At 37.9% G+C, this 26,278-nt stretch overlaps 1 protein-coding gene across 1 annotated transcript; it reads right to left on the reverse strand.

Moving 5' to 3' along the window:
- Nucleotides 1-776: 776 nt before the first annotated feature.
- Nucleotides 777-22,487, reverse strand: syn2a (synapsin IIa). The gene is made up of 11 exons (XM_048177572.1): nucleotides 21,889-22,487; nucleotides 10,795-10,852; nucleotides 10,620-10,711; nucleotides 4,419-4,575; nucleotides 4,250-4,339; nucleotides 4,082-4,144; nucleotides 3,851-3,993; nucleotides 3,681-3,755; nucleotides 3,491-3,593; nucleotides 3,204-3,341; nucleotides 777-1,761 (listed from the first exon to the last, which is right to left on the reverse strand). Exons 1-11 carry the CDS (start codon nucleotides 22,203-22,205, stop codon nucleotides 1,627-1,629), a joined length of 1,371 nt encoding a protein of 456 aa, XP_048033529.1. The 5' UTR covers nucleotides 22,206-22,487; the 3' UTR covers nucleotides 777-1,626.
- Between the last annotated feature and the right edge of the window lie 3,791 nt (nucleotides 22,488-26,278).

Consider the following 26,278-nt stretch of genomic DNA (forward strand, 5'->3'; position numbering starts at 1 on the left):
GAGCACATAGACTGAGCTGAGGATCGTGAAGCTAGAGGCAGAGCCAGGGGCAGCTAGATGCAGCCAGCGGAAGGGGAGGGGCCGAGGAGCTGGACAGAACTAGAGAGGATGACAGGGCTTTGGATGACCTCCATGGCCAAGAAACTTGGAGACTGAAGAGGTGCAATAGTGACTGATGCTAGAGGCTGCTGTTATGCCAGCTAGGTGCCATGAACCTAGCCCACAACCTGCCCACCCCCATGCTTTTATGAATGTATTCTAATACACTATTAGACTATTGCCTATGGGTTGATCGATTTTACAGTGACTACATTTGAGGAAGTAAAAAGTGGTCAGTTACCTGAAATTTAGAGCAGACCTACAAAAACCCAAACTGCATACCATTATTTGGACCCTATAACATTGCTTAATTGTAGATGACTGCATTGTCAAAGTCAGCCATTCAACCCATTCAAGTTACTGTTTTATATATATATCATTAAAGTGTAATGAATAATAATAATAATAATTCCAGAAATATATATATATATATATATATAAAACACTTTCTGGAATTATTATTCATTACACTTTATTTTAAGGTGTCTTTGCTACAGTGTAATTATACATTTAAGTATTAAGTAATAATGTAGAACAAAGTGATCAGATGATGACTGTGATGGTGATGATGGCATTTAATTATGTATAATACACTTATTACTATAAGTGCATGTAACTTGCAACAAAGATAAATACAATATTTTATTGTATATCATAAATTCCTCAAAACGTGATAATACTGTAATTGTGATTTTATTTTCATAGACAAATGAGAGGTTTCAGAATTTTGTTGACAGGGTTTGTGTATCTCATATCAAACGAATAGACAATAAAAATGTAAGAGTGTACAGTGGTTGTTTTATTTTTATTGCTGCTTATTTATTTAATTTGCAATTATGCAATAGTGTTAACAAAAAAAAATTCTCCACATTTTTGCAACCCAAAAATGAATGATGTCCAGTAATATAGCTTTCAACATAGCAAATACATTTTTGATTTTGATTTTATAACACATTTACAATACTAGAAGTGCAAAAATGATACATATTATTTCAACAGTGATCACAAAAGAAAAAAAAAAAATACACACCTCACCGTTTAACACACAATGACACACAGATCTGATCATGCAATTAAAGTATTCATTTACGTTTTATAGTCTCCATTCTTTCATGTACACAGACACACACACACACACACACACACACACACACACACACACACACACACACTAACCCTTTGTACACAATTTACTGAAACATAACAGACGCAAGACAAACAAATATATATATATATATATATATATATATATAAAGTACAGTTGAAAGAGTGGCACTGAACACTAGGCACAATCTGCTGTATCATCACACACAACAACCCTGAAGAGAAAACCGCTTCACATAGAAACAAAAGCAACCATCACAAGCGCACAACAGTGAGAGTTACACAGTACAGACTGAAATACAGACCAGGCCCACACTAAGACTTTTCTTACTGATTATTTGTTCACTTGCACCTCGGGCCACTGTCTGAATGTTCGAACACATCCTGTCAGAAGTTTAACTGGGTCGAGTCTTCATGGTTATGTTAGTTTGCTTGCACTAATTTTGGTCCCACAGCAACACCATTACAGTCAAGAATGTACTGCAAACACCCCTGTGGAGGAGCTTTCTGTGGCGGGCCGTTCTTTACTTCAACCAAAGCGTCCTTTTCAGCAGTCATCTGAAACAAAGAAACAAACATATCTGCTCATACATGTCACATTCGTAACAGAGATTGTGGTTTTAGCATCCGAGCTGCTGATGTGCTTATACTTCATGTTCTACACTATATAAAACATTCAATTTGCAAAATGTTCTCCTAGCAAATGTAAAGAAGTAGCTTGAACATAGATTTTAATTGGAGTCCATTTATTATTTTATGTAAAGAGAACAAGAATACTCTAAATAGATATTAGCTATCATACAGATCAGAGATCTTTACTTCTTAATTAATATTTATCATCAGTCATCATTGTGTTAAAGATATGTATTGAGGTAAATGTGCATCTCACTGGAAATTTTAGATTTAATATATTTGACTATCAAGGTAATATATTTGCCACAGTAGGCATTGAAAAAAATGAATGGAAATAAAAAAGCTAAACAACTGTCACGCCAGCCAGCCGGAGTGCCTAAGATAGCCACCTGAGGGCACTCCTTCTGTCTTTGTTATCTCACCATGGACTGCATTTCCCATATCCCATTGCCCGGACTCATTATACCTGATTAGATCCATCTCATTATCCTTGTTAACTCTGCCTATATAAGCCATGTTTTCTGTCATTCATTGCGAAGTCTTGTATGTTGTTACACTGCATTTCTGAGCGTTATCCTGGTATCCTGTGTCTTTTTTTTTTTTTTAATTATTTGGCTGTTTTCTGTATTGCCCTTTTGCCTCTGTTTACTGCCCAGTTGCTCTTTGGATTATTTGCCTGTGTGTTTGGCCTTTTGCCTTATTTGCCTGTGTGTTTGACCCTTTTCAACCCATCAGAAACATTCAGTTGCTTAGTTGCTGAATTTTGGTGATCAAACTCGTCTTTGATCACAAAAATGGCATATTTAAACCTTTTTTCCCTGTAAAAACATTTATTCATGCCTCAAAATAGCTTGAATGTAACTCTACACCCTTGCTTGAGTCATGAATATGCAAATTAGACCTGCCTCCACTCACTCACACCAGCTCAGAATACCTGATCCGCTCTGTCAACTTTACTGTAGTAAACGCTGCACAATGGCAAGTGGAAATATTGGTTTAATTCAGCCATATATGTTTGAACCAGAAACTGATTCAGAAGAAGAGAAAGGGTGAATTATTACAGGCTTGTCTACAAGTCCATGACATCCAACAACTCAGTGGAGAAAGGCATATAGTTCATCATAACATCGTAATATACATCATACACCTGTTATATTGCTAAATCTACCCGATTTTTCAAACCCGATCATCAAAAATATATACCAGAATAACCTGGCTTCTCTTGAGTCTCCCCTGTTTCAGAGAGCAGAAGTTAATTGGCATGATTGGTGATTGGGAAAAAGAGAAAAAAAGTACGAAAAGTACTTTTTTTTGTAAGTCAGCTTTGTTTAGTTTTTTTCTTTGCAGTGTGTTGTTATATCATGTACCTGTTTTGGTTGAATAGCAGTTGGTCTTTTGGGATTTTGTGCCATAACATGATTCATTTTGGCAATGACCATGTCTGCGATTAGCTGCTGGTCTTCAGCCTGATGGTCCCCCACTAAAGGCATAGACGAACCCATTACCTAATCAAAAAACACGTATTAGTAATACTACATGAAGAGTAAAACATTTGAATTTGTACAAAGACACAAACCTGCGTAAACACTCCACAATCTTTATAAGTCATATCTACACAACTAGTATACAACTCTGTTTTAAGGACAGCACATACCTCAGTAATGTAATCTTTTCCATCTTTTCCATGAATAGCTTTTACAGCACAAATTTCAAGGCCTCCAAATATTTCGCAGCAGGTGTCTACCCAAAGCTTATACCTGCAAAACAGCGTAACATGCTTAGTCATGCTTGAAGCATTTTGCTTGCCTGTAGCAGATGTTTAACGCTTGTCATTGTTGTGTTACCTGTCTGTCATAGCCACCTGTTCCACCATGGCAGTGCCAACATTGGACTTCCAGTTACCTGAGACTGACGTCCTCCTATGAAACGAGGAGCATTCTTCATCTGTCAAGAACAGCATTTAGCTAAATCTGAGATGTGTTCAGAAACTCTACAGAATAGCATCTGTACTCACATGTAAGCCTTGTAATCGTTTCCAATTTTCTGAATCCTGATGTCATATTTGGGTTCGATGAAAGGTTCACATGTACTGTATGTCTGTGTGACGGCCACCACACTAGCTATGTCCTGAAACTTTGTGTGGTTATCCACTTTCACCTTAACAACACACACAGTTGGATTAGATGTTTAACTACATGAACACACAGCTCTTCTTTTACAGGCCTTGTTTAAGTTTAAATGTTACCTTCCCCACTCCAGAGTGAGCGTGCCCGATTTTCACCACAACAGGAAATGCCGGCATGGTCACCTGGTTTGTTTTCGCACAAACGGATTATTTATTCACTTAATTATGCAGATATAGTAATTGATCACATCAATGGGGAAAAAAACTGTTTAGGAAACAATCTCTTACCATTTCTTTATAGTTGGGATAGAACGTCTGTTCAATTAATGGAAATTTCTCCTGTCCGAGTTTCTTGCAAGTGCTGATCAGACATGCAAACTGCAGATAAGTTTAGAGAGATGAGGTTGGAGCACATATCTACCAAACGGCATGTCAGACTGAACGTCCTCAAACTTACAGCCCAGGGTTTGTCACAGAGGTTGTAGATGGACTCCAGGGAGTTGATGCTAGGAATACCGGCGTACTGCAGTCCGATGATTAAGTTACGGAAGTCCTCGTTCTCTGTCATGCTGAAAGCATGTTGTCGGATCAGGACAAAGTCGGGCTTAAATGACCTGTAGGGGCATACAGTACACAAACACACACAAGTAACTTCATTTTTTTTTCCTTCTAACATCCTTTCAGATCAATCATTACAGTGATAATCCCTGCTGCACTATTCTCAGATTCTTCCCGTGAAGATTTTGGAAGCTGCACTCACAACGCATTACTGGATTTACCGTTTAACAGACTGAGCTGGTCCTGTAACAGCTGGTGCTGTAAATCCTGTTTTGCATTTGGCTGGGTGTGTCTTTTTGCAAGAGTGGAAAACAGCGTGGCTAGTTTTTCCATTCTTATGAATAAGCATCCTTATTGTCAGATCTGATTCGATTTGTATCAAAAACAGAAAAAATAAGAGTGATTTTTAGAAAGAAAACTATCCAACATTATTTGTTCTATTTTCCCTAATAAGACCCATGAAAGGTGACTCATGGTTGTGGTAGCGGGAAACAAGGACCCGTGCTTCTCCCCTCAGCACAGAGAGGAGGCGGCTGAGCAGCCACAGAAACTGGACCATTGGGGGAGATACCCTCACAGACAGGGCTTGACATTCTTTTTTTTTTTTGCTCACCAGCCACTGTGGCTTGTGGTTTTTCAAAGTTACTAGCCGCCAAAGTCCCTTTAAGACAAGCCATTTCACTCGGCGGCCATCTTTGAAACGCCTCTCGGGCATTCAAGTGCAGCTCCTATCTCTTTGAATGGGAAACATCAAATTCTCTAAAGCTGTTTGCCAAGTTTTTGATTAAATTTCACATTTGAAATCACCAATGAAATCTGACAACAATTGTCTTATTTAGAAGGCGGGACTTATTCCGCGTTGCACTTTCTCCCATTCAAAACAATGTGAGTGACGCGTCTTGTGTTATTCTATAGTCTTTGCTAGCCACTCAGCATTTTCACTAGCCTCAATTTTGACATCGATACCATGGGGAAAAACTGCCATATAGAGATTCTTAATATTATCTCATAATTTGGCAGCAGGTGTATTAGGCTGCTGTCACTTTAAGACCTGACGCACGGATCAATTATACTGTTACACATGCGTTTTCTTTCTCAACTGTTTACGTTCACTTAAAACATAACTGACTGTGTTTACGTGAATACTCACCAAGACTGGCATTTTGACATTATTTTGTGTGTATCTGACTGTTTGAGTGCAATAAGCAGCAAAAAAAGAACTCAATTTAGTACTGAGAGGTGGCTTTATGTGCCGCACTTTGGGTGTGAGAACAAAATCTGCAGGAATGAGTAAAATTATGCGCTATATGTGCAATTCCATGCCGAAATTCAAGCCCTGTAACACCAACAATATTCATCCAGACACTTTTTAAAAGATTACAATTGAAAAATGTATATATTATATAAATTCAACCCACCAAAGTGGGTTCCTGAAATACACCCACAGTTGGCGGGTGTTAATGTCAAGCCCTGCTCACAGGTATTGCGGGATTGGAGGATGAAGATAAGCAACTGTCATCCTGAGTTCTTGATGATGATGAAGATGAGGAGGATGACACCATCTACTTCATCTCATCCACCTAACAACCAGAGTGGAGATCTTCCCCTGCTGTCGAAATTGACCTTATGGAAGTCTGCCGCAGGGCAGAGGCAAAACTTTTTTTTGTCTAGCCCTCTCAACAGGTGGGCCGAGTGATAGAAAGGAATCTCTGTCATGATGAGTGGCTGCCATCATGCCTCATACTGGATAAACAATTCACTCCAGGCCGTCCTGGCATATATTGTGGAGATGAAAAGGCATTGGGACAAACCATATTCCCACCGTGTGCCAGTTAAGGGTTTTGTATGGCTGGATATTCAAATATGGGGAACAGGAAACCAGCCCTTATCAGCCTGCTCACATACACATCACAGTACAACGAGAGCCACCCAGATTACTACAGATAATTGCCCCCACCACCTCATCATCCGGCTAATGTGATGTTACAGTCTAAATGGCTCAAGCTAAGGGAAAACCGCCCTATGCCACGGACTGAAGCCAATCACCTCCCTGCCAATCCCCTGGGTGAGAAAAAGAGGCAGGCTACATATGGCTGAGATCAGTTCACCACAGGGGGACAGAGAGCAGTACCAAGGGTTTATAGCTCCATCCCTCTCAGAGTTCAGCGTATCGAGTCATTGCGATCAGCCCCTCTCAGTCTGAGGTTATTGGTGTTGATACCTTCAAGCAGTAGCTGTCATTTTCCCTAGGGCTGTTGAGAATGAGAGAATATCAGCACTGGACAGCGAATCAGAGCTTGCGCTTTGGGCACTGGCTCAGCCGCAGAGTTATTATCTCAGAGGAGCGTGTGAAAGCTCTACATCACTGGAGAGCCCCACTTTTCCAAGAGAAGGGACCTCATTAGATCCTATCACTCTAAATAAGGTACTAATGAATGCATCACTTATGGTCTGGAGAGTGGTGTTCAACAGCAGAATGGTTTGAGGGGTTTGGTCTAAAAGACAACAGTTGTAGCCTATATAAACAGGCAAGGGGGTGGTTGACATTTTCACAGTCTGCCTGCAGAGAATAATAGTGTGGAGCAGCATTGCGACGTGACAAAAGCAAATAGAACCAGCCCATTATAATCATTAATGGTGTCTGTAGTGTGATGCAACAAGACGAATTCCAAGACAAGACAAACTGATGAGCTCACGCTATTTCTAACACAAAGAACAAATGGATTTGCAACATTTGATTTGTCACATTCAGCATAGACAGCCTCAAGAGACAACTGTCATGTCTGGTGTTATTGTATATTGTGTCATGTATATAGCAACATTGAGACCAAAATATCACTCAGTTGATCAGTGATATTCTCTCTCACCAACAATGTTGTTACCTTTTCCATTACAATGATTTCTGACTGATTTAACTCCCGTTGCTCATGTTTCTTGCTATCCTGATTAGTATTAGTAGAATTGTCCAGGGGTGCCGTTCCATGACTGGATCGTTTAAAGGGGACCTATAATGCCCCTTTTACAAGATGTAATATAAGTCCCTGGTGTCCCCAGAATGTGTCTGTGAGGTTTCAGCTCAAAATACCCCATAGATCATTTATTATAGCTTGTCAAATTTGCCCCTATTTGGGTGTGAGCAAAAACACAAACGTTTTTTGTGCGTCCCTTTAAATGCAAATTAGCTGCTGCTCCCGACCCACTTCCCAGAAGAGGGCGGAGCTTTAACAGCTCATGCTTCCGGTTGCTCAACAACAAACAAAGCTGGAAAATCTCACGCAGACAAAATGAGGATTGTCAGTAACAGTGTTCAGCCTTACATTGTTCAAACCGAAGTCGGACACTGATGGAGAGACTCAGGAAGAAGTTACAACTTTTAGAATGCAACTGGACGTTTCTGAATGGTTAGTGGATAAATGAACGTAGTTGCTGTGGAGTTGATTTCAACTCATCGACTAGCATGTGCCTGTCATGTTAATCTTTTGTGCAAATACAGCGTTGAATTGACCCTCATTTGTGAAGTAGTTCGGCCGTAAAATGAGGGAATGGCAACAAAACTCTACTACAACAACTCTTCCTTCTTCTCTAAAGCAGCCCAACATGGCCTCGCCTCCCTTTGTTGTGCGTTTATGGGTGGTTGGGGTTTATGTAAATTTTAGGTTTAGTGATGTTCACTAACCCTAGAAGAAGCTCACTGTGCAGTCCCTACCAACCGTTTGCTGTAGTCCTTTAACTGATTCTTTAAAAGAACAAATGTCTTTAAAAGAAAATATCTCCCTTTGCATTGAACTTTGAGTGTCGTAACTTTGCAGATGTTGTTTATGCTCAAACAGCAACATTACACACTAACTAAAGTTTAAAAAGTGAAATCATAATCAACCACCTCTTTAAAAACAAATGCAGAAATGCAAAAATTCAAAATCTGACATTTTCCGGAACAGGATCTGGCTCAAATTAAGCACTGGGTATAGCAGAGATACAAACGGAGCCATATTGGTTGGAGAAAATTGTGGCAAATTCAACTTCTGTATGACCAGCCCTGGCCCGTTCTGTTGCGCAGAGATGGAGATGTTTAGGATGTTTCCCCCTAATGTTATTGATACTACTTCAGAGTCCGAGGACAGCCTCTACACACCTGCCCTGTATCATAAGTAGAGAGCATCTGAATGATGGTGTGTACAGAGATAAATCATTTTTCTCGGTGTTGCTCGATTTTATGATTCCTGCAAGGAAGTATTGGATGAAGGTAGAGCCACGGTCTCTGAATCACTGGCCCCGTCTTGAGATTTATTGGTGGCTCTACAAATGCTCTCAGAGCCCCATATTTAACCATTAGACAGCATTGACTTAAAGCATCATTCTCTGAAGACAGTGTTACTGCTTGATTGCATCATGGCAGGGGTGTCCAAACGGTCCTAGAGGGCCACTGTCCTGCAGAGTTTAGCTCCAACTTGCCTCAACACAACTGCCTAGAAGTTTCTAGCATGCAGAATAAGAGCTTGATTAGCTGGTTCAGGTGTGTTTAATTGGGTTTGATCCCATGATTTCCTCACCCTCAAGCCATCCTAGGTGTATATGACTATCTTCTTTCAGACAAACACAATCAGAGTTATATTAACCAAGCTTTATAATGGGTGTGAATGGGGGTGCCTGTTTTGAAGCCCTACATCCAGCTTGACCTCTGACCTGACGCATGACGCAATGACGAATGCGGAAGCTCAAAGGATAGAGCAAAACAAAACACCGGTCATGAATTAGAAGTCTAAAACAAGAATTTTAAAGAGAAATGTCGGAGGATTTCGATATAAGAGAAGAGGAGCTTGAGTTTGCTGCCCAGCCATATTTGTTTGAACCGTGAGAGGCGTCTAAGCTTACGATACTCCTACATCCTGCGTCATACATCGTGTCACGGGTTACTCTTCTGGTGCAAATCGACTTGCGCAGTATGCATAGGACCGTCTGCCGGAAGCTAGTTATTTTACTTTATAAAGTTTTAAATATGGATATTTTTGTCTTACAAAAACCCATCGCTTTCGCTTCAGAAGGCCTTTAACCCACTGGAGCCATATGGATTACTTTTATGATGGATGAAAGCATTTATTTTGGGCTTCGAAACAGGCCCCCCATTCACTACCATTGTAAAGCTTGAAAGAGCCAGGATATTTTTAAATATATCTCAGATTGTGTTAATCTGAAAGAAGATAGTCATATACACCTAGGTTGGCTTGAGGGTGAGTAAATCATGGAAAAATGTTCATTTTTGGGTGAACTATCCCTTTAAATCCAATCTGGCTTTTGTTTTGAAGTCAGTGATACAGCAGGGACATTTTTCCACCGCCTTTTTCCTCATCGGAGGAGGAGGAGTGACTGCATTGCTTATGTGCATGCAGAAGATAAAATTACTATGGAAAAGTAATCAGCTCTTCATCTCTTGGGCTGACGTTTATAAAGGATCACATATATCTCGTAAGCGGCTCTTCAACAACTTCAAGCTCACTCCACCAGAGGAATGGCAGCGTTCAGGAAGTTTTTCTATTCAGGACATTTGAGCTACGGCTAGCTGGCCATCACCGCACACTTTTGTGAGATATTATAGACTGGACGTAACTGAGCCATTCCTTTCTCATTCAGTAGTCTGTGTGGGTCACAGCACTTACACACTTCTAACACAGGTCATTTTCATATTTTAATTAAATACGTCTGATATAGTAATTTTATACAGAGTTTTGGATATGCCTCTGAAGACTATGTATTTATGTGAATTCATGGGCCATTAGTGTAATTACACAGAATCGTTGTCTTGGTGACAAGCCACTCAAATCATTATGAATGGGCTTTTATTATAATGCTCCTTTATTACATCCCAGGATAATGATCAAGTTTTCATGTGTGACACATCAAATCAGTTCTCTCTAAGTGAGTTCATTCTGCTTTCATACTGATTGAAGGTTAAGAAATGTTGATGGCTGTGATTGTACACACTATAGCACAACAGATTACAGAAACGATTGTTTTTAGATACTATGCAATAGTTATTGCACATTAACTCAGTTATTGCAGTACAATATGAATAGTTTGTGGTGATTTTAAAACGCAAGTTTACCTGACAACCTTGTTTTCATTCTGCAGCACCTGCACAGCCACGTTACATGATCCTTTAGCATGAGCCACAACACTGATGTCACTGAACTCAGCCTGAAAAACAGAAGAAACCAATCAGTCACCAACTGAAGGAATAAGCAAGAATACTTTGATTTGATTTTCTTTTATAAACTCACCTGTTCAACTTTAATATCATAATCTCCATTCAGTTTTTTCCCTCTAAAGAGTTTGGCCCTGTGGAAAAGTTAAAAAGAAGATTTTAAAAAGTGCTAAAATATGCACTTAAAATATGTTTCCGTTGTGTCTGATTTGATTATTCTGTTCAGACAATTATCTAAACTGAAATGCTCAGGGTATTTTTATTCAAAATAAATGGTATCATACAGAAATTCATAGGGGTTAATGTAGTATTTCACAAGCAAATAAAAAAAATAAACTTGGCTTAACACTCTGGAGTCGGCGATATCGCTGGCGATACCACCTCGGTTTTTTTCTTACCAGTGTGAAAGAGACTCAAAATACTCTGTCAATGTTGCACATACAATTAAGAGTTATACACCATTTTAATCTGTGAAATATCTTCTTTTATTTGTGCAAATTAAAGAAAAGTAACATGATGCGTGATCTCTCGCCTCCCCCTGAACGAAGTCCAATCTGATAGTTCTCAGAAAATGAAGTGTAACTTAGTGAATACTAATCACAAAAAAATTAGACTTATGTCTAAAGAAATGCTGAAATGCCAGGTTTTAAATCGTGTAAGTCAAATCGAAAACAAAAATTCTCTGTTTATGTAATCTGTATGAAAAGATTCATGTCAGACACATATATAATATTAGTTTTGTGGCCTTATTTCAGTGACTTAAGTTTTTTGTTTTTTTCAATAACCACGCATAAACGTTATTCCTTCAAAAACACAAACATGTACATACATGTTCCTCACATATTATGGTAGCCTAGTTCGTGCTGAATACAGTGTAATGACACCTTTTCCATTAAAGGTGCCATTGAACGTTTTTTTTTTTTTTACAAGATGTAATATAAGTCTAAGGTGTCCCCTGAATGTGTCTGTGAAGTTTCAGCTCAAAATACCCCATAGATTTTTTTAAATAAATTTTTTTATCTGCCTATTTTGGGGCATAATTAGAAATGCACCGATTCAAGCTGCGGCCCCTTTAAATGCTCGCGCTCTCCGCCCCCGGAGCTCGCGCTTGCCTTAAACAGTGCATAAACAAAGTTTACACAGCTAATATAACCCTCAAAATGGATCTTTACAAAGTGTTCGTCATGCATACTGCATGCATGCGTCGGATTATGTGAGTATTGTATTTATTTGGATGTTTACATTTGATTCTGAATGAGTTTGAGGTTTCGCTCCGTGGCTAAAGCTAACATTACACACTGTTGGAGAGATTTATAAAGAATGAAGTTGTGTTTATGCATTATACAGACTGCAAGTGTTTAAAATGAAAATAACGACAGTCTTGTCTCCATGAATACAGTAAGAAACAATGGTAACTTTAACCACATTTAACAGTACATTAGCAAAATGCTAACGAAACATTTAGAAAGACAATTTACAAATATCACTAAAAATATCATGTTATCATGGATCATGTCAGTTATTATTGCTCCATCTGCCATTTTTCGCTGTTGTCCTTGCTTGCTTACCTAGTCTGATGATTCTGCTGTGCACATCCAGACGTTAATACTGGCTGCCCTTGTGTAATGCCTCAATCATGGGCTGGCATATGCAAATATTGGGGGCGTACACCCCGACTGTTACGTAACAGTTGGTGTTATGTTGAGATTCGCCTGTTCTTCGGAGGTCTTTTAAACAAATGAGATTTATATAAGAAGGAGGAAACAATGGAGTTTGAGACTCACTGTGTGTCATTTCCATGTACTGAACTCTTGTTATTTAACTATGCCAAGATAAATTCAATTTTTAATTCTAGGGCACCTTTAATATGTTTATGAACAACTGAAAAAAGCACAAATGTCAGGGCATGTCAAAACTTCTCCAGGGCCCCAAAAATCCTCAAACCCCATAGGGTTAAAATGATGTATTTTAATATTTTAATATGTGATCTATTTTTCCATCACTAATATGTAAGAATAACTGTCTGTATCAGGCTTTAATAAAGTCAAAACTCTATATAGCAGCTCTATACAGCAAACAAACAGATTTGTTTGTACACAATGTATGCCACTCTTCACTTTGCTGTAAATGATGCAAGACTTGCTCATAATAAAGTAATTCATGTTATCATATATCAATCATTGGTCAGCACACCACAACATATAAAAGTGACTCATAGTACACCTCAGAAAGCACATTTAGTTTAAGTGTTAAGTACAGACTCAGAGCACTAAGTCGGAGTATGTGAAGGTGGTATTTTTGCCGGGCATGTTGGCATGAAGATGATGGCATATTGTGCAGCAGGCTAGTTACCATGGTGACCAACATTTTTGCTATATTTTTTTCACCTTAAATATTCCACCTGTGATATTCGAGGAATTCCTCGATTAAGTTGCCTTGTTGGATATGCACACACACAATCTAAATGATCCATATCATTTATTTTCAGTGACAAAATAAATACTGTGACTGTATATGTTAAATATGTTAAAATATATATGTCGATTATAAAACAGGTCAGTTTAGGCTGTTTTATAGAGCCAACATTGCAGCCAAGCTGGATGTAGGTCGCTGAGCTGCTGTCATCTCAGTCACATAAAGAGCTGTAATTCAGAGCAGTGGAGGTTCAGCTTCTCGTTATAGTAATTACACACTTCAGCAATAGAGTCATGAAGTGCACTAACTGCAGGGCACTGCTCATTCTGACAGCAAATGTTGTTTTAGTTTTAGTCATAATCTTTTGACATGATGCGTGATCTCTCGCCTCCCCCTGAACGAAGTCCAATCTGATAGTTCTCAGAAAATGAAGTGTAACTTAGTGAATACTAATCACAAAAAAATTAGACTTATGTCTAAAGAAATGCTGAAATGCCAGGTTTTAAATCGTGTAAGTCAAATCGAAAACAAAAATTCTCTGTTTATGTAATCTGTATGAAAAGATTCATGTCAGACACATATATAATATTAGTTTTGTGGCCTTATTTCAGTGACTTAAGTTTTTTGTTTTTTTCAATAACCACGCATAAACGTTATTCCTTCAAAAACACAAACATGTACATACATGTTCCTCACATATTATGGTAGCCTAGTTCGTGCTGAATACAGTGTAATGACACCTTTTCCATTAAAGGTGCCATTGAACGTTTTTTTTTTTTTTTACAAGATGTAATATAAGTCTAAGGTGTCCCCTGAATGTGTCTGTGAAGTTTCAGCTCAAAATACCCCATAGATTTTTTTAAATAAATTTTTTTATCTGCCTATTTTGGGGCATAATTAGAAATGCACCGATTCAAGCTGCGGCCCCTTTAAATGCTCGCGCTCTCCGCCCCCGGAGCTCGCGCTTGCCTTAAACAGTGCATAAACAAAGTTTACACAGCTAATATAACCCTCAAAATGGATCTTTACAAAGTGTTCGTCATGCATACTGCATGCATGCGTCGGATTATGTGAGTATTGTATTTATTTGGATGTTTACATTTGATTCTGAATGAGTTTGAGGTTTCGCTCCGTGGCTAAAGCTAACATTACACACTGTTGGAGAGATTTATAAAGAATGAAGTTGTGTTTATGCATTATACAGACTGCAAGTGTTTAAAAATGAAAATAACGACAGTCTTGTCTCCATGAATACAGTAAGAAACAATGGTAACTTTAACCACATTTAACAGTACATTAGCAAAATGCTAACGAAACATTTAGAAAGACAATTTACAAATATCACTAAAAATATCATGTTATCATGGATCATGTCAGTTATTATTGCTCCATCTGCCATTTTTCGCTGTTGTCCTTGCTTGCTTACCTAGTCTGATGATTCTGCTGTGCACATCCAGACGTTAATACTGGCTGCCCTTGTGTAATGCCTCAATCATGGGCTGGCATATGCAAATATTGGGGGCGTACACCCCGACTGTTACGTAACAGTTGGTGTTATGTTGAGATTCGCCTGTTCTTCGGAGGTCTTTTAAACAAATGAGATTTATATAAGAAGGAGGAAACAATGGAGTTTGAGACTCACTGTGTGTCATTTCCATGTACTGAACTCTTGTTATTTAACTATGCCAAGATAAATTCAATTTTTAATTCTAGGGCACCTTTAATATGTTTATGAACAACTGAAAAAAGCACAAATGTCAGGGCATGTCAAAACTTCTCCAGGGCCCCAAAAATCCTCAAACCCCATAGGGTTAAAATGATGTATTTTAATATTTTAATATGTGATCTATTTTTCCATCACTAATATGTAAGAATAACTGTCTGTATCAGGCTTTAATAAAGTCAAAACTCTATATAGCAGCTCTATACAGCAAACAAACAGATTTGTTTGTACACAATGTATGCCACTCTTCACTTTGCTGTAAATGATGCAAGACTTGCTCATAATAAAGTAATTCATGTTATCATATATCAATCATTGGTCAGCACACCACAACATATAAAAGTGACTCATAGTACACCTCAGAAAGCACATTTAGTTTAAGTGTTAAGTACAGACTCAGAGCACTAAGTCGGAGTATGTGAAGGTGGTATTTTTGCCGGGCATGTTGGCATGAAGATGATGGCATATTGTGCAGCAGGCTAGTTACCATGGTGACCAACATTTTTGCTATATTTTTTTCACCTTAAATATTCCACCTGTGATATTCGAGGAATTCCTCGATTAAGTTGCCTTGTTGGATATGCACACACACAATCTAAATGATCCATATCATTTATTTTCAGTGACAAAATAAATACTGTGACTGTATATGTTAAATATGTTAAAATATATATGTCGATTATAAAACAGGTCAGTTTAGGCTGTTTTATAGAGCCAACATTGCAGCCAAGCTGGATGTAGGTCGCTGAGCTGCTGTCATCTCAGTCACATAAAGAGCTGTAATTCAGAGCAGTGGAGGTTCAGCTTCTCGTTATAGTAATTACACACTTCAGCAATAGAGTCATGAAGTGCACTAACTGCAGGGCACTGCTCATTCTGACAGCAAATGTTGTTTTAGTTTTAGTCATAATCTTTTGACTTGAATATCATTTAGTTGTAGTCATATTTTAGTCATCTGAATTGTTTAGTTTTAGTCTAGTTTAAAGGTGCTAAAGAGGATGTTTTGTTTTATACATTTTTGCAATATTACTTCTTTACGAACTGATAAAAGACTATTTATTAGGTGCACTGAAAGTAATAATATTAATATACATCATCTGTGCACAAGGTAGGGCCTTAAAAACATCAGCCAATCGTGTACGCGATCATCGCGTAAACGAATGGCCCTCTGGCTTGTCAATCACTGCCGTGACGTTCCTTGTGAGAGACGAGCGCGGCTGCGCTCTCCAGTAACTTTCCACACTCCACAGGCGCTGCATGCAATGTTTTTGTCAGGAGACAGGAGTAACAACTGCAGATTATGAGTTACCTGCGGTGAGTCCGACATAATGAATCCAAAAAACACGACACAGTGAATGCCGGTGGTAAACACTCGTTTGGGAGGTGTTCCTTTGAAATGAGCTGTGAAGGAGGGGGGCTGTTCTTACGCATGCGCTCATTTAAAAAACTCAGTAACAGTCTTTGGATTCTCAGTTGACGAAAAAATCCTCTCTATCACATTTAAGTCGACTCAATATCATAAGATTTTTGTCGACTAATCCTTCAATAGATTTAGTTGGCTAAAATCTAACAGTCAGTAAACGAGAAACAAAAATAAGAAAATAGAAAATAAATACAATAGAACAAAGATACACATGAAATAAACTGTGCTTTAAGTTTGTCAGGTGATCTAACAGTAGTATTCAGGTAATACTACCTCCAGAAATTGAATAAAATAATCAAATGATAGATAACATAGTCTTCCTTGTATAAACCCATATTAACCCTCATGTTGTGTTCGGGTCATTTCGACCGGGAGAGGATTAGGGTTGCAAAATTCCGGGAATTTTCAAAGCTGTAAACTTTCCATGGGAATTAACGGGAATATATGGCAATTAACGGGAATTAATGGGAATAAACAAGGAATTTGCAAAATTACAGGTTAGCCTATGACAGGGTACTTAAATGTAGTTGAAAAGAACATCTTGCAGCATAATTTTGGTTAAAACAACCATATTTAATGCAATTTTAGTTTAATTTTTACCCTGACATTCACACAGCACACTACTTACTGCAGGGCTATTGAAGCCACACCCCCTGCATGCACTGTGCATTCTCCCAGTCCATAACATGCACATTTGATCAAAAATACAGAAAAAAGCAGTAATATTGTGAAACATAACTACAATTTTTTAAAATAATGGCTTTCTATTTTGATATACATAAAAATATAATTTATTTCTGTGATGCAAGGCTGAATTTTCAGCATCATTAGTCTTCAGTGTCACATGATCCTTCAAAAATCATTCTAATATGCTAATTTGATACTCCGTTATCAATGTTGGAAAGAGTTGTGCATAAAAATTTAAAGAACAGCATTTATTTAAAATAGGAATCTTTTGTAACAATATACACTACCGTTCAAAATTTGGGGTCAGTAATTTTTTTTTTTTTTTTTTTTTTTTTCAAAGAAATTAATACTTTTATTCAGCAAGGATGTGTGAAATTGTTAAATAAAAGTGATATTAAAGTGATATTGTTAGAAAAGATTTCTATTTTGAATAAATTCTATTCTTTTTAAAGTTTTATTAATAAGTGAATCCTGAAAATAGTATTACAGGTTCCAAAAAATATTCAGCAGCACAACTGTTTCCAACAATGATAATAACTGAGTATCAAATCAGCATATTAGAATGATTTCTGAAGGATCATGTGACACTGAAATAAATAACACATAACAATTGTTGCAATAAAAATATATTTATTTTACATAATTACTAAATTAGAATTGAATGCAAAAAATAAATAACTGTTATTTTATGGTATGACCAAAGAAAATGTTTATATTTGTTTTTATATGATACTTTTTATGTAAATATTATACATTTATATAAATTTTCCAAAATTTCCAATTAATTCCCATAAATTCCCATAAATTCCAGTTAAGTTTCCAAATTGGAATATTTCCAAAATTCCCCAGGTTAAGTTCCCGTGGAAAGTTTCCGGAAATTTACCGGAAACTTTCTGGCCCTTTGCAACCCTAGAGAGGATTTCCCTGTACCCGAAAATGCTAGTTAATGTTATCGCATTGGACTAAAATTTCCACATTGTAACACTTGTGGTGTTCCCGGTCAAAAATGACCGGCATATAAAAAATTGCTTATAAAGCTCTCATTATGCTACATTATCACTAAATATTGGATTCAATCTTTTTGTCAGCTTGTTTTCTTTCAATTATGACAGGTTTTGTATTTATTTTTGAAACTGATTGGTCGTAAGCCTCATTGATCTGAGCTTATATCGATCAAAAATGACCGCCCATTAAAAATGAATGGGGGAGTCAGAAATCAGAGAAACATTTAGTGTTCAGGAGTTGTGTTCATCATGTTTGTGTTCACATATGTACATGTGGGCTTGCAAAAATAAAGGCCTCGGACCTCTGAATGTGTGGATACATACATACTCGTGCATCCGCACACATACACACACGTTCATGTACACAAACAAACTATTTTGAGGATTACAGGCTTTCTTTTGAACAGAGATGAGTACCTCAAAAACTGAGGTACATAAGCTCAGATAAAGAAGGCCTACGATCAATCAGTTCCAAAAATAAATACAAAACCTGTCCTAATTGAAAGAAAACAAGTTGACAAAAAGATTGAATCCAATATTTAGTGATAAGGTAGCAAAAAGAGAGATTTATAGGCAATTTTTTGCATTTTTTACTCAGTCAAGAGCCGTGAGTGATTTTCTCTTTATTTTTGTTTTGAAATAACATTAAGGACTCAGACAGCAGCAGGTTTATTAGGCTAGTGTCACTTTAAGAACTAAAGCATGGATCCAATGATACACATCTGATTTTCTCCAGACTGTTTACTTAAGACATAACTGTTTAAATCAATACATGCCAAAACGGGCAGTTTGATATAATTGTTGTGTGTATTTGTCCTTTCAAGTGCACTAGGACGCAAAAGAGAACTCAGTTCAGCACTCACCTGCTGTCCGAGTGCTCACTAAAAAACCATCTGAATTGAGTTTTCTTTCACTTTTTCTAAAATTGCTTCATTGTTTAAATTTGCAAAACACGTGCAAATGCATGATAAACTTTTTGTCAATTCCTTCAGCTGTCACCATCTTCCAGTCCTTATTGTCAGCCCTGGATTGTACCTATTGTAAATTTCTTTGTGTTTTCCCAGAGATTGTTACTTCGCTCCACAAGATTTACAAAAGGTCTTTTTTCTTGACATCAAATGTGAAATTTAATCCATATGTTTGTTTTTCTCTTTCTCACAGATGTTGACATTTTTAAATGTTTTATAAGACATGCAGCAAGCGTATGATATTAATCCTCTGGGTAGATCAGTACTTTACAATTCAAATGTGCGCATCTAACCTCCCAGCCACGCAGATTCATTGTGACTGAATCTTTTCCCAAATCTCCCCTCCCTAACATTTCCATCTCATACTTATATATTGAGGAAAAGGTCAATAGATTTCCGTTACAGATTTTGTCATCACAAACTGTTTTTTATTTAGTTATCATCTTGTTTTCATTGAAAAAATGACGTTGACAAAAAATATGACAAAAATTATTGGTCAGTGAAATTAACACTGCTGCAGGGACTGGTTCTCCTTTGTGGATACTGAAGCAGAGCCAGACTAAAATCTCATCTTTCTCTGTCACTTTTGCTTTGCAACACAGAAGACAGATGTTCGCTGCTGATCCACCTTTAAACTAAAAACTTAAGTACCTCAGGTGAAGTCAAAAAATGCTATTTATGTGTAGTAAAAGGTATGCCTGTGTAGTTGCGTAAAAGCATTAGTATAGTTATATACTAGCTAACAACATCACAATTTCATAGGGCTAGTATACTGTACAGTAGATATAATTATTAATTCCTAAATGTCTGTGCTGCAAGCTTTGGGTCATATCCCAATACAAAAGAAAGCATTGGCTGTTGACAGTTCCAGAATATTCGTTCCTATAATAGACTGGAATACTACACTGTGTGTGTCTGTTGAGAAGATGTACTAAACAAGTAAGCAGCTCTCATACATAAAGATATTGTACTAAAAGACAGGCACAGTGGACAACATACTTCATATGCTCCAGAGAACATTAAGCAGACACACTCAAAAAAATTATTTGTTGGATTTACTTAAAAAAACAGTATCAAGAGGTTCCACGCAAATATATTGAGAAATTTGTACAAATAGCAATTTAGTTGTATGAACAAAATAAATTCAAGTAAAGCTGACAATTTTTTTTTTATAAATTCAAATCATTTGAATTTGTCACTGTTACATAATATTTATATATGCAGTGTACTTAATAATGTTAAATGTATAAGTTTATCACAGAAATGTCCAACATAACTGAACATTAAACACTAACATAAACCAACAACATCATTCCCTTTACTGAAAAACACATAAAATAACATTTTAATCCCTAAATTTACTGCAGTCCCTTGGAAAGCATGCTGGGAACTACGGATCCACTGCCCAGTTAGTTATGTCAACATTAATTTATGCTTAAATTAAGTTGACTGAACAAAAACTTATTAAGTAAAGCTGACAACACTCATTTTTATTATGCTGTATTTTTTTGTTAATACAACTAAATTGTTATTTGAACACATTACTCAATGTAGTTGCGTGAAACCCACTTGACACTGGGTTTACTTTTTTAGATAAATCCAACAAGTCCTTTTTTTTTTGAGTGTAGAAACAACTCGGTTAAATTAAGTTCATGTAGTTACATGAGTTTTTAAGTAATGTGAACAAGGATGTTTAGAGTGAAACTTTTTTTTTGAGTGAAAAAAAGGACACAATGAAGCTTATTCAATTATATTGAAGATACTGTATTATGGTCTTGACATAAATGGGATAAAATTGTAGTCTAATCGTCACCGTGCCGAATATTAAACAACAGTCATCCATCAGTCCTGAGCTTTCAGGCCGGGGTTATTGATGTTTAGAGCAACGCATTTAAACCAATGGGCACTTTGAGTATAAGTGACCCATTTCATCTCAAATTATTCACAACTAAGCATACGCATTTCATTCATTCTCTGAAAAGAGCTCAGCTGTTTAAAAAGCCCCAATGAAAAAAATCTACAAACAATAAAGTAACATAATATTAAAAAAAAAAAAAAAAGAAAGAAAGAAAAAAGGAGAAGCAAACACTTTGTTTCACTTAATGTAACAACAAGAAACTATAATTGGGAATTAATTAGTTACCTTAAAAATTAAAAACTTAAAAAAGAGGCTTTTTCCAATTGTGACCATTTACATGAATGCATGATTTAAATGAGAAAGATCCTTATTATACATATATTAATGACAAACCCTTTAAACATGACATATATTATTATTATTATTATTATTATTTTTTTTTTTTTGGAGCTATGACAAGTCTGGTCATGTGATTATTTACACCAAGCATGAAAATATGATATGTGGTATGTGACATACTATATCATAAAAATCATCATCCTATACCACACAAATCAACAGCTGAGCTTTTTGTGCCCGACTGAACAATATCTGACCATTTCTTCTGCAAGCATACAAATACAGATTTAAATGAAAATGATAAGTTGCATGAATTCACTCAGATTCACATTAATCTTTTGAAGAAATGACAGGGAAATTGTGGTCAAATCAGATATGAAATAAAATGTAAGCATGAGTGTCATCAATTTGAGGAGTCTATGATTTTTATGAACTCTGGAAATGCTCCAGATATTTCCTGCTTCGTTTATTTCACAATTATTTTCTAGATAATCACATAATTTGTTATTTGTTTGATAATAGAATCAAACACACTTTAGCCATGTAAATCAGAGACCTGAGATTTATGCAGTGATGGCGTTGCCTTTTCCCAGTCAATAGCAGCAATAAAGCATGTGCATTTACTATATTCTCCACCAGTCAAAATAATGATTACGCTCAGCACTAAATATATGGTTCAATAAATAAGGATGTAAAGAGAAGCCAAATAAAGCCTGGTTATGAAGGAGCTTAAGTGAAGACCATTGCTCTTACCAGTCCTGCTGGGCTTCATCGATGACCAGCAGGATCTTCTGTCTTTTGGATGATGCGGGCACAGGCGTTTGCTCGACCAGCCCTGCCGAGGCGGCCGTCTGCTTCACCACATTGGTGATGGAGCTGAAGAAGCCCGTCCCTGATGGCTGGGGCTGGATGGGCTTTCTCTCCTGGCCTGGGGACACTGGAGCTGGTCCTGAGACTGGTCCAGGGGGTGGAGGTTGAGGAGGATCTGGTTTCTGCAGGTCTGACATGTAGCCATTAGGTAGGTTGGAGATAAAGGTGCTGTCTGACAGACGCCGGCGAAGGTAGTTCATGACTGCAGACTGGAGGAGGAGTACTGGTTTAGAAATAGATGTGGAGATATCAAGTGCCTACATTCAGAGGATTTACCCCAGCTCAGAGCTGAACACCCATCGAAGTGAGATGCTGGGATCCCTCCTTGCGTCGTCGCAGTGTTTCCTCCCCTCTCAGCTTTCACAACCTCTGATGTCACATGTGCAAGCAGCCAATCAGACGCTTGCTGCATCTCTGCATGAGATGCTTGGTCTCTCTCCCCTCCCCCATACTAGACTGCGTGATCACATCCTTCATGACAGAAGGTTTCCTGCAGTACATGTGTGGGGAAAACAAGACTGAAATTGGCACGTGAGCTTCCCCTCATAGCAGTGCTATTTTGATTTTCTTGCAGGTACACCTAGAGAAATTACTTTAACTAGCAGTGCATGTTTCACACCACATTCTACATGATTTACTGCATTCTTTACCACAGCTTACACTTGATTATTTTTGACATGTAAAAAGATAAGACATTGCAGTATCTTTGAGCTATGTATTTATGTTCTGATGAATATGCAGTGTGACCTAATTTATTATTGATATGCAATCTTGAGGGCCAAATAAAAATGCTCCTGTTTTAATGCTTCATTATGTATTTTCAATTTAGCGTCTCTCAAAGTTTCTCAGTGTCATTATTCATCATTAGCCTTCTGTTCAACTCTTATGCATGTGAATTTGGTGATTTTGTCAGCTAGGTTGCTTGCTCTATTGCCCCATTACATCTTCTAGATGTGTTTAGGTCAGTCCGATTACAAGTGGTCAAGACAAGAGAGACACATTGTACACCTGGTGTTTAAATGCCTCTCAATGTCCACTTGTGACCGTATTTCTTTGATTTCTGATTTTGTCACTACATCAGCAGGAGAGCCAGAGGCTGCTGTAACAAATATCACATCTATAGTATATCTCACAATAATATATCATAGCAAGTTTCTTTTGCACTGATTTTGAGATGAGGCACTAGTTGCTGGCTGTCCACAGTCAGCAAATTTCATATTTATTTAATCTTCTTGAGATGCTACATGTTTTTGGCATTTTTCCCCACAACGCAGCCCACATCGATTACGTGTTGAGTGAGAAGCCCTGCTGAAAAATCCAGCATAAAACAGAATGAATTCCATGTTGGTCCAGACTGGTTTATTCTAGTTAGAGCTGGTCTAGTGCTGGTGCAAACGGGACAGTTTTTTGTGCTGCTTTTAAGATCATACTAACCAAACCTCACAAAGCTTTGGTTTGGACTGGCTGAAATGCATCTTTACGCACAACTGCCAGCCTTGGAGAGCTTTTGCTCCAGAGACACCAGAAGCTTCAAATACCTGTTTGCTGCTCAACACTCGCTTTTTTTATAGCTGCCCTTTTAATACAATAAATGTTTTGACAGGAACTTTCATTAATAAGCCTTTATCTGACCGAGTTCTGCTGTGCTCTAAATCACTCACAAATCTTATGATAATTCGATAATCTCCATTCAGTTTTCACACAATATTAGTTGTTTTCATGCCTTTTGCACAACTTTGCACCATTTCATGCTTTTCATCTTCAGAAAGATCTTTCTTCCTCCCCATATTGCATGAGAACTGTGACTTGCTTAATAATGTGGAACAACCTCTAATGGTGCGTTCACACCGGACGCGACTTGCGCAAATAAATCACGCTATTCATGCGTAGTTGGACGCTTGAACATTTTGAGTTTACTCGCTTCATTCGCGCGTGAAAATCCCTTCACAACAGACGCGAATTCGCGTCATGAGAGGGGCTCTCCCGCTCCTTTATGTGTCCCAGACTCTCCCATTGCTTTCTGCACACTTCCTCTGAATAAACACAACTTGTCAGTGGGGAAATAATTGTAAATTACAGCGAATAAGCTCAATTGGTCGTCTTTAGTTGGCTTGTAGTCTAATATGTATATGTATATATATAGCTCAAATTGAGTAAAGACCGTTTTTTACAACTTATCAGATTGTCCGACCTCCTCACTCACTTTCTTTCAAACACGATCCTTTTTATTTCTGTTTCTATAAATGTATGAAGATGTACAGCGACGATGATTTTGTCCTCTATTGTTGTTTCAAATTTCTGCCTCAGCTCGCTACGTCACGTCACTACTAGAGCAAGCTCCTGATTGGGTAACGCGGTGCGGAAATTCGCCAAAGTTCAGATTTTTCAACTTGCGTGATTCGCGCAAATCACGCGTTAAGCGCGTCAAACGCCCTAGTCGCTCAATTCGCGCCGCTTCATTCGCGCGAATCGCGCCGCAGGATGTCAATTCGGGTCTTTGCATTGACTTAACATGTAAATCACTCGCGCTTACCGCTTCATTCGTGTCCGGTGTGAACGCAACATAAGTAGGGTTTCCATAGACCTGGCAAATTATTTTGTCTGAGATTGATACCAGTTATCTAAAAAGACATGGATAAATAAACAAACAAACATTTTCTTTGAAAAACTAAAATATGAATGTTTATTCTACTGAAATCTTACTGATATGTCACTTGCATAATAATTTGGAACATGGTGTAAACAAGTTCCATAAACATGGTGTAAAACTACAACACTAGAGCAGAACGGAAGGCTGTCCTGCGAACCGTACCCCGGGGCGCAGTTACAATGGCCCCATAGCAGGCTACATGAGAGATTGGACTTTAAAAGTTTGTCCGGCAAGACGGGCTCAGGTCTAGGAGCGAGAGCTCGTGGGGCATGACGCTACCAGAAAAAAACCCAGAGGTTGGGGACTGGCTAAGCTGGTCTTGTGTAGCCAGACCTTCAGACTGACTGCAGAAGGTTTGGACTCTATCGCAGGTTTCATTGGCAAAGGACCGTGCAAGATGTTACGTCCATAGGGACGTATGAATTTATCTTATGAATTGTGTATCTTTTGTTTTTCTCCCCGTTTGTTTTTTTTCTCTATGCTGCTCTTGCTCCTCCTGTTTGCTTGACAGGCTCATGAGTGCCACCTGAATCCGATTGCAGCTCGTTAGGTGGAGTATAAATGAAGCTGAAGACTTCCAGTCTGAGAGAGAGACGGAGATACCACCATCTACTGGTCCCAGTGCTGTTTGGTTTCTTTTTTGTGAATATTGTTTTGCTTGTAATGTTCAGGTAAAAAGCTGTGATGTGTTTCAGCTAATGTGTGTATACTTAAAACTTTACAACAATTAAGTGGGCTTCAGTTGACTGGTTTACCTATGCTGTCTAGTGTTTCAGCTAATTTTTCCAACCCTGAGACTTGAGTGTAAGCTGAGCAGCATTGAGCTTTTCAGTTAATTTAAAAGTTACTTGTGAACATCAGTTATCCAATTCTGTTGCCTTAATTCTCTTGATATTCTAAGTATTTTCTTTTTTTAGTTATGTAGGGAGGTGGATGGCTTTGTTTTATTTAAGAACCATATTTTCTCTTGTTTACGCAGAAAGGGAGTTAGGGAATTGTGTTTGTATTTTTATTTAGCTTTCTTTTGGTAGGTAAGTTATCCCTTAACTTTCAGAATCCTTTTGTTTGTTATTTTAGCCCCTCCCCTCCTGAAGTCTTTTTGTTAACTTCTATTATTTGTTTAATAAATCTTGTTACCTTTGAATCTTGTTTATTGAGCATTATTGTACCTGCCCTGGGACCTGGAGACGGCGGTTCTCTCATTCTCTCCACTTTTTTTGTTACTTGCCGCCTCTTACCCCTAGATTTTAAAGAGGGGTTTGTAACAAAGAGGATGACTGACAGTTAATTTTGTTCCGCGTCGTTTAGGGGCGTGAAAATGTAAAGTCGATGTCCCTACAATAACAGACCGGCATGCATCTGATAAATTATTAATTCAAGAACGTTGTGCAAATTTACTGCAACAATGGAGCCTTTTGAAAATCCAGCGTTTAGTCAATCGTGGTAAGCACTCGTGACGGTTGTAAACACGACAGCGTTCTTCTTTCACAAGGGAGTTTGACGTCACAGCATTTGTTTTCAAGCGGACCGTTAAAGAACACGTGGACAAAAAGGTGGACGGCAAGGACCAGCCGGCCGCCGCAGAGATGTCAGCAATGGACAGGAAGAGGAGGCCATTGCCCT

The sequence above is a fragment of the Megalobrama amblycephala genome, linkage group LG24 (genome assembly GCF_018812025.1).
Source record: "Megalobrama amblycephala isolate DHTTF-2021 linkage group LG24, ASM1881202v1, whole genome shotgun sequence".
Lineage (NCBI taxonomy): Eukaryota > Metazoa > Chordata > Actinopteri > Cypriniformes > Xenocyprididae > Megalobrama > Megalobrama amblycephala.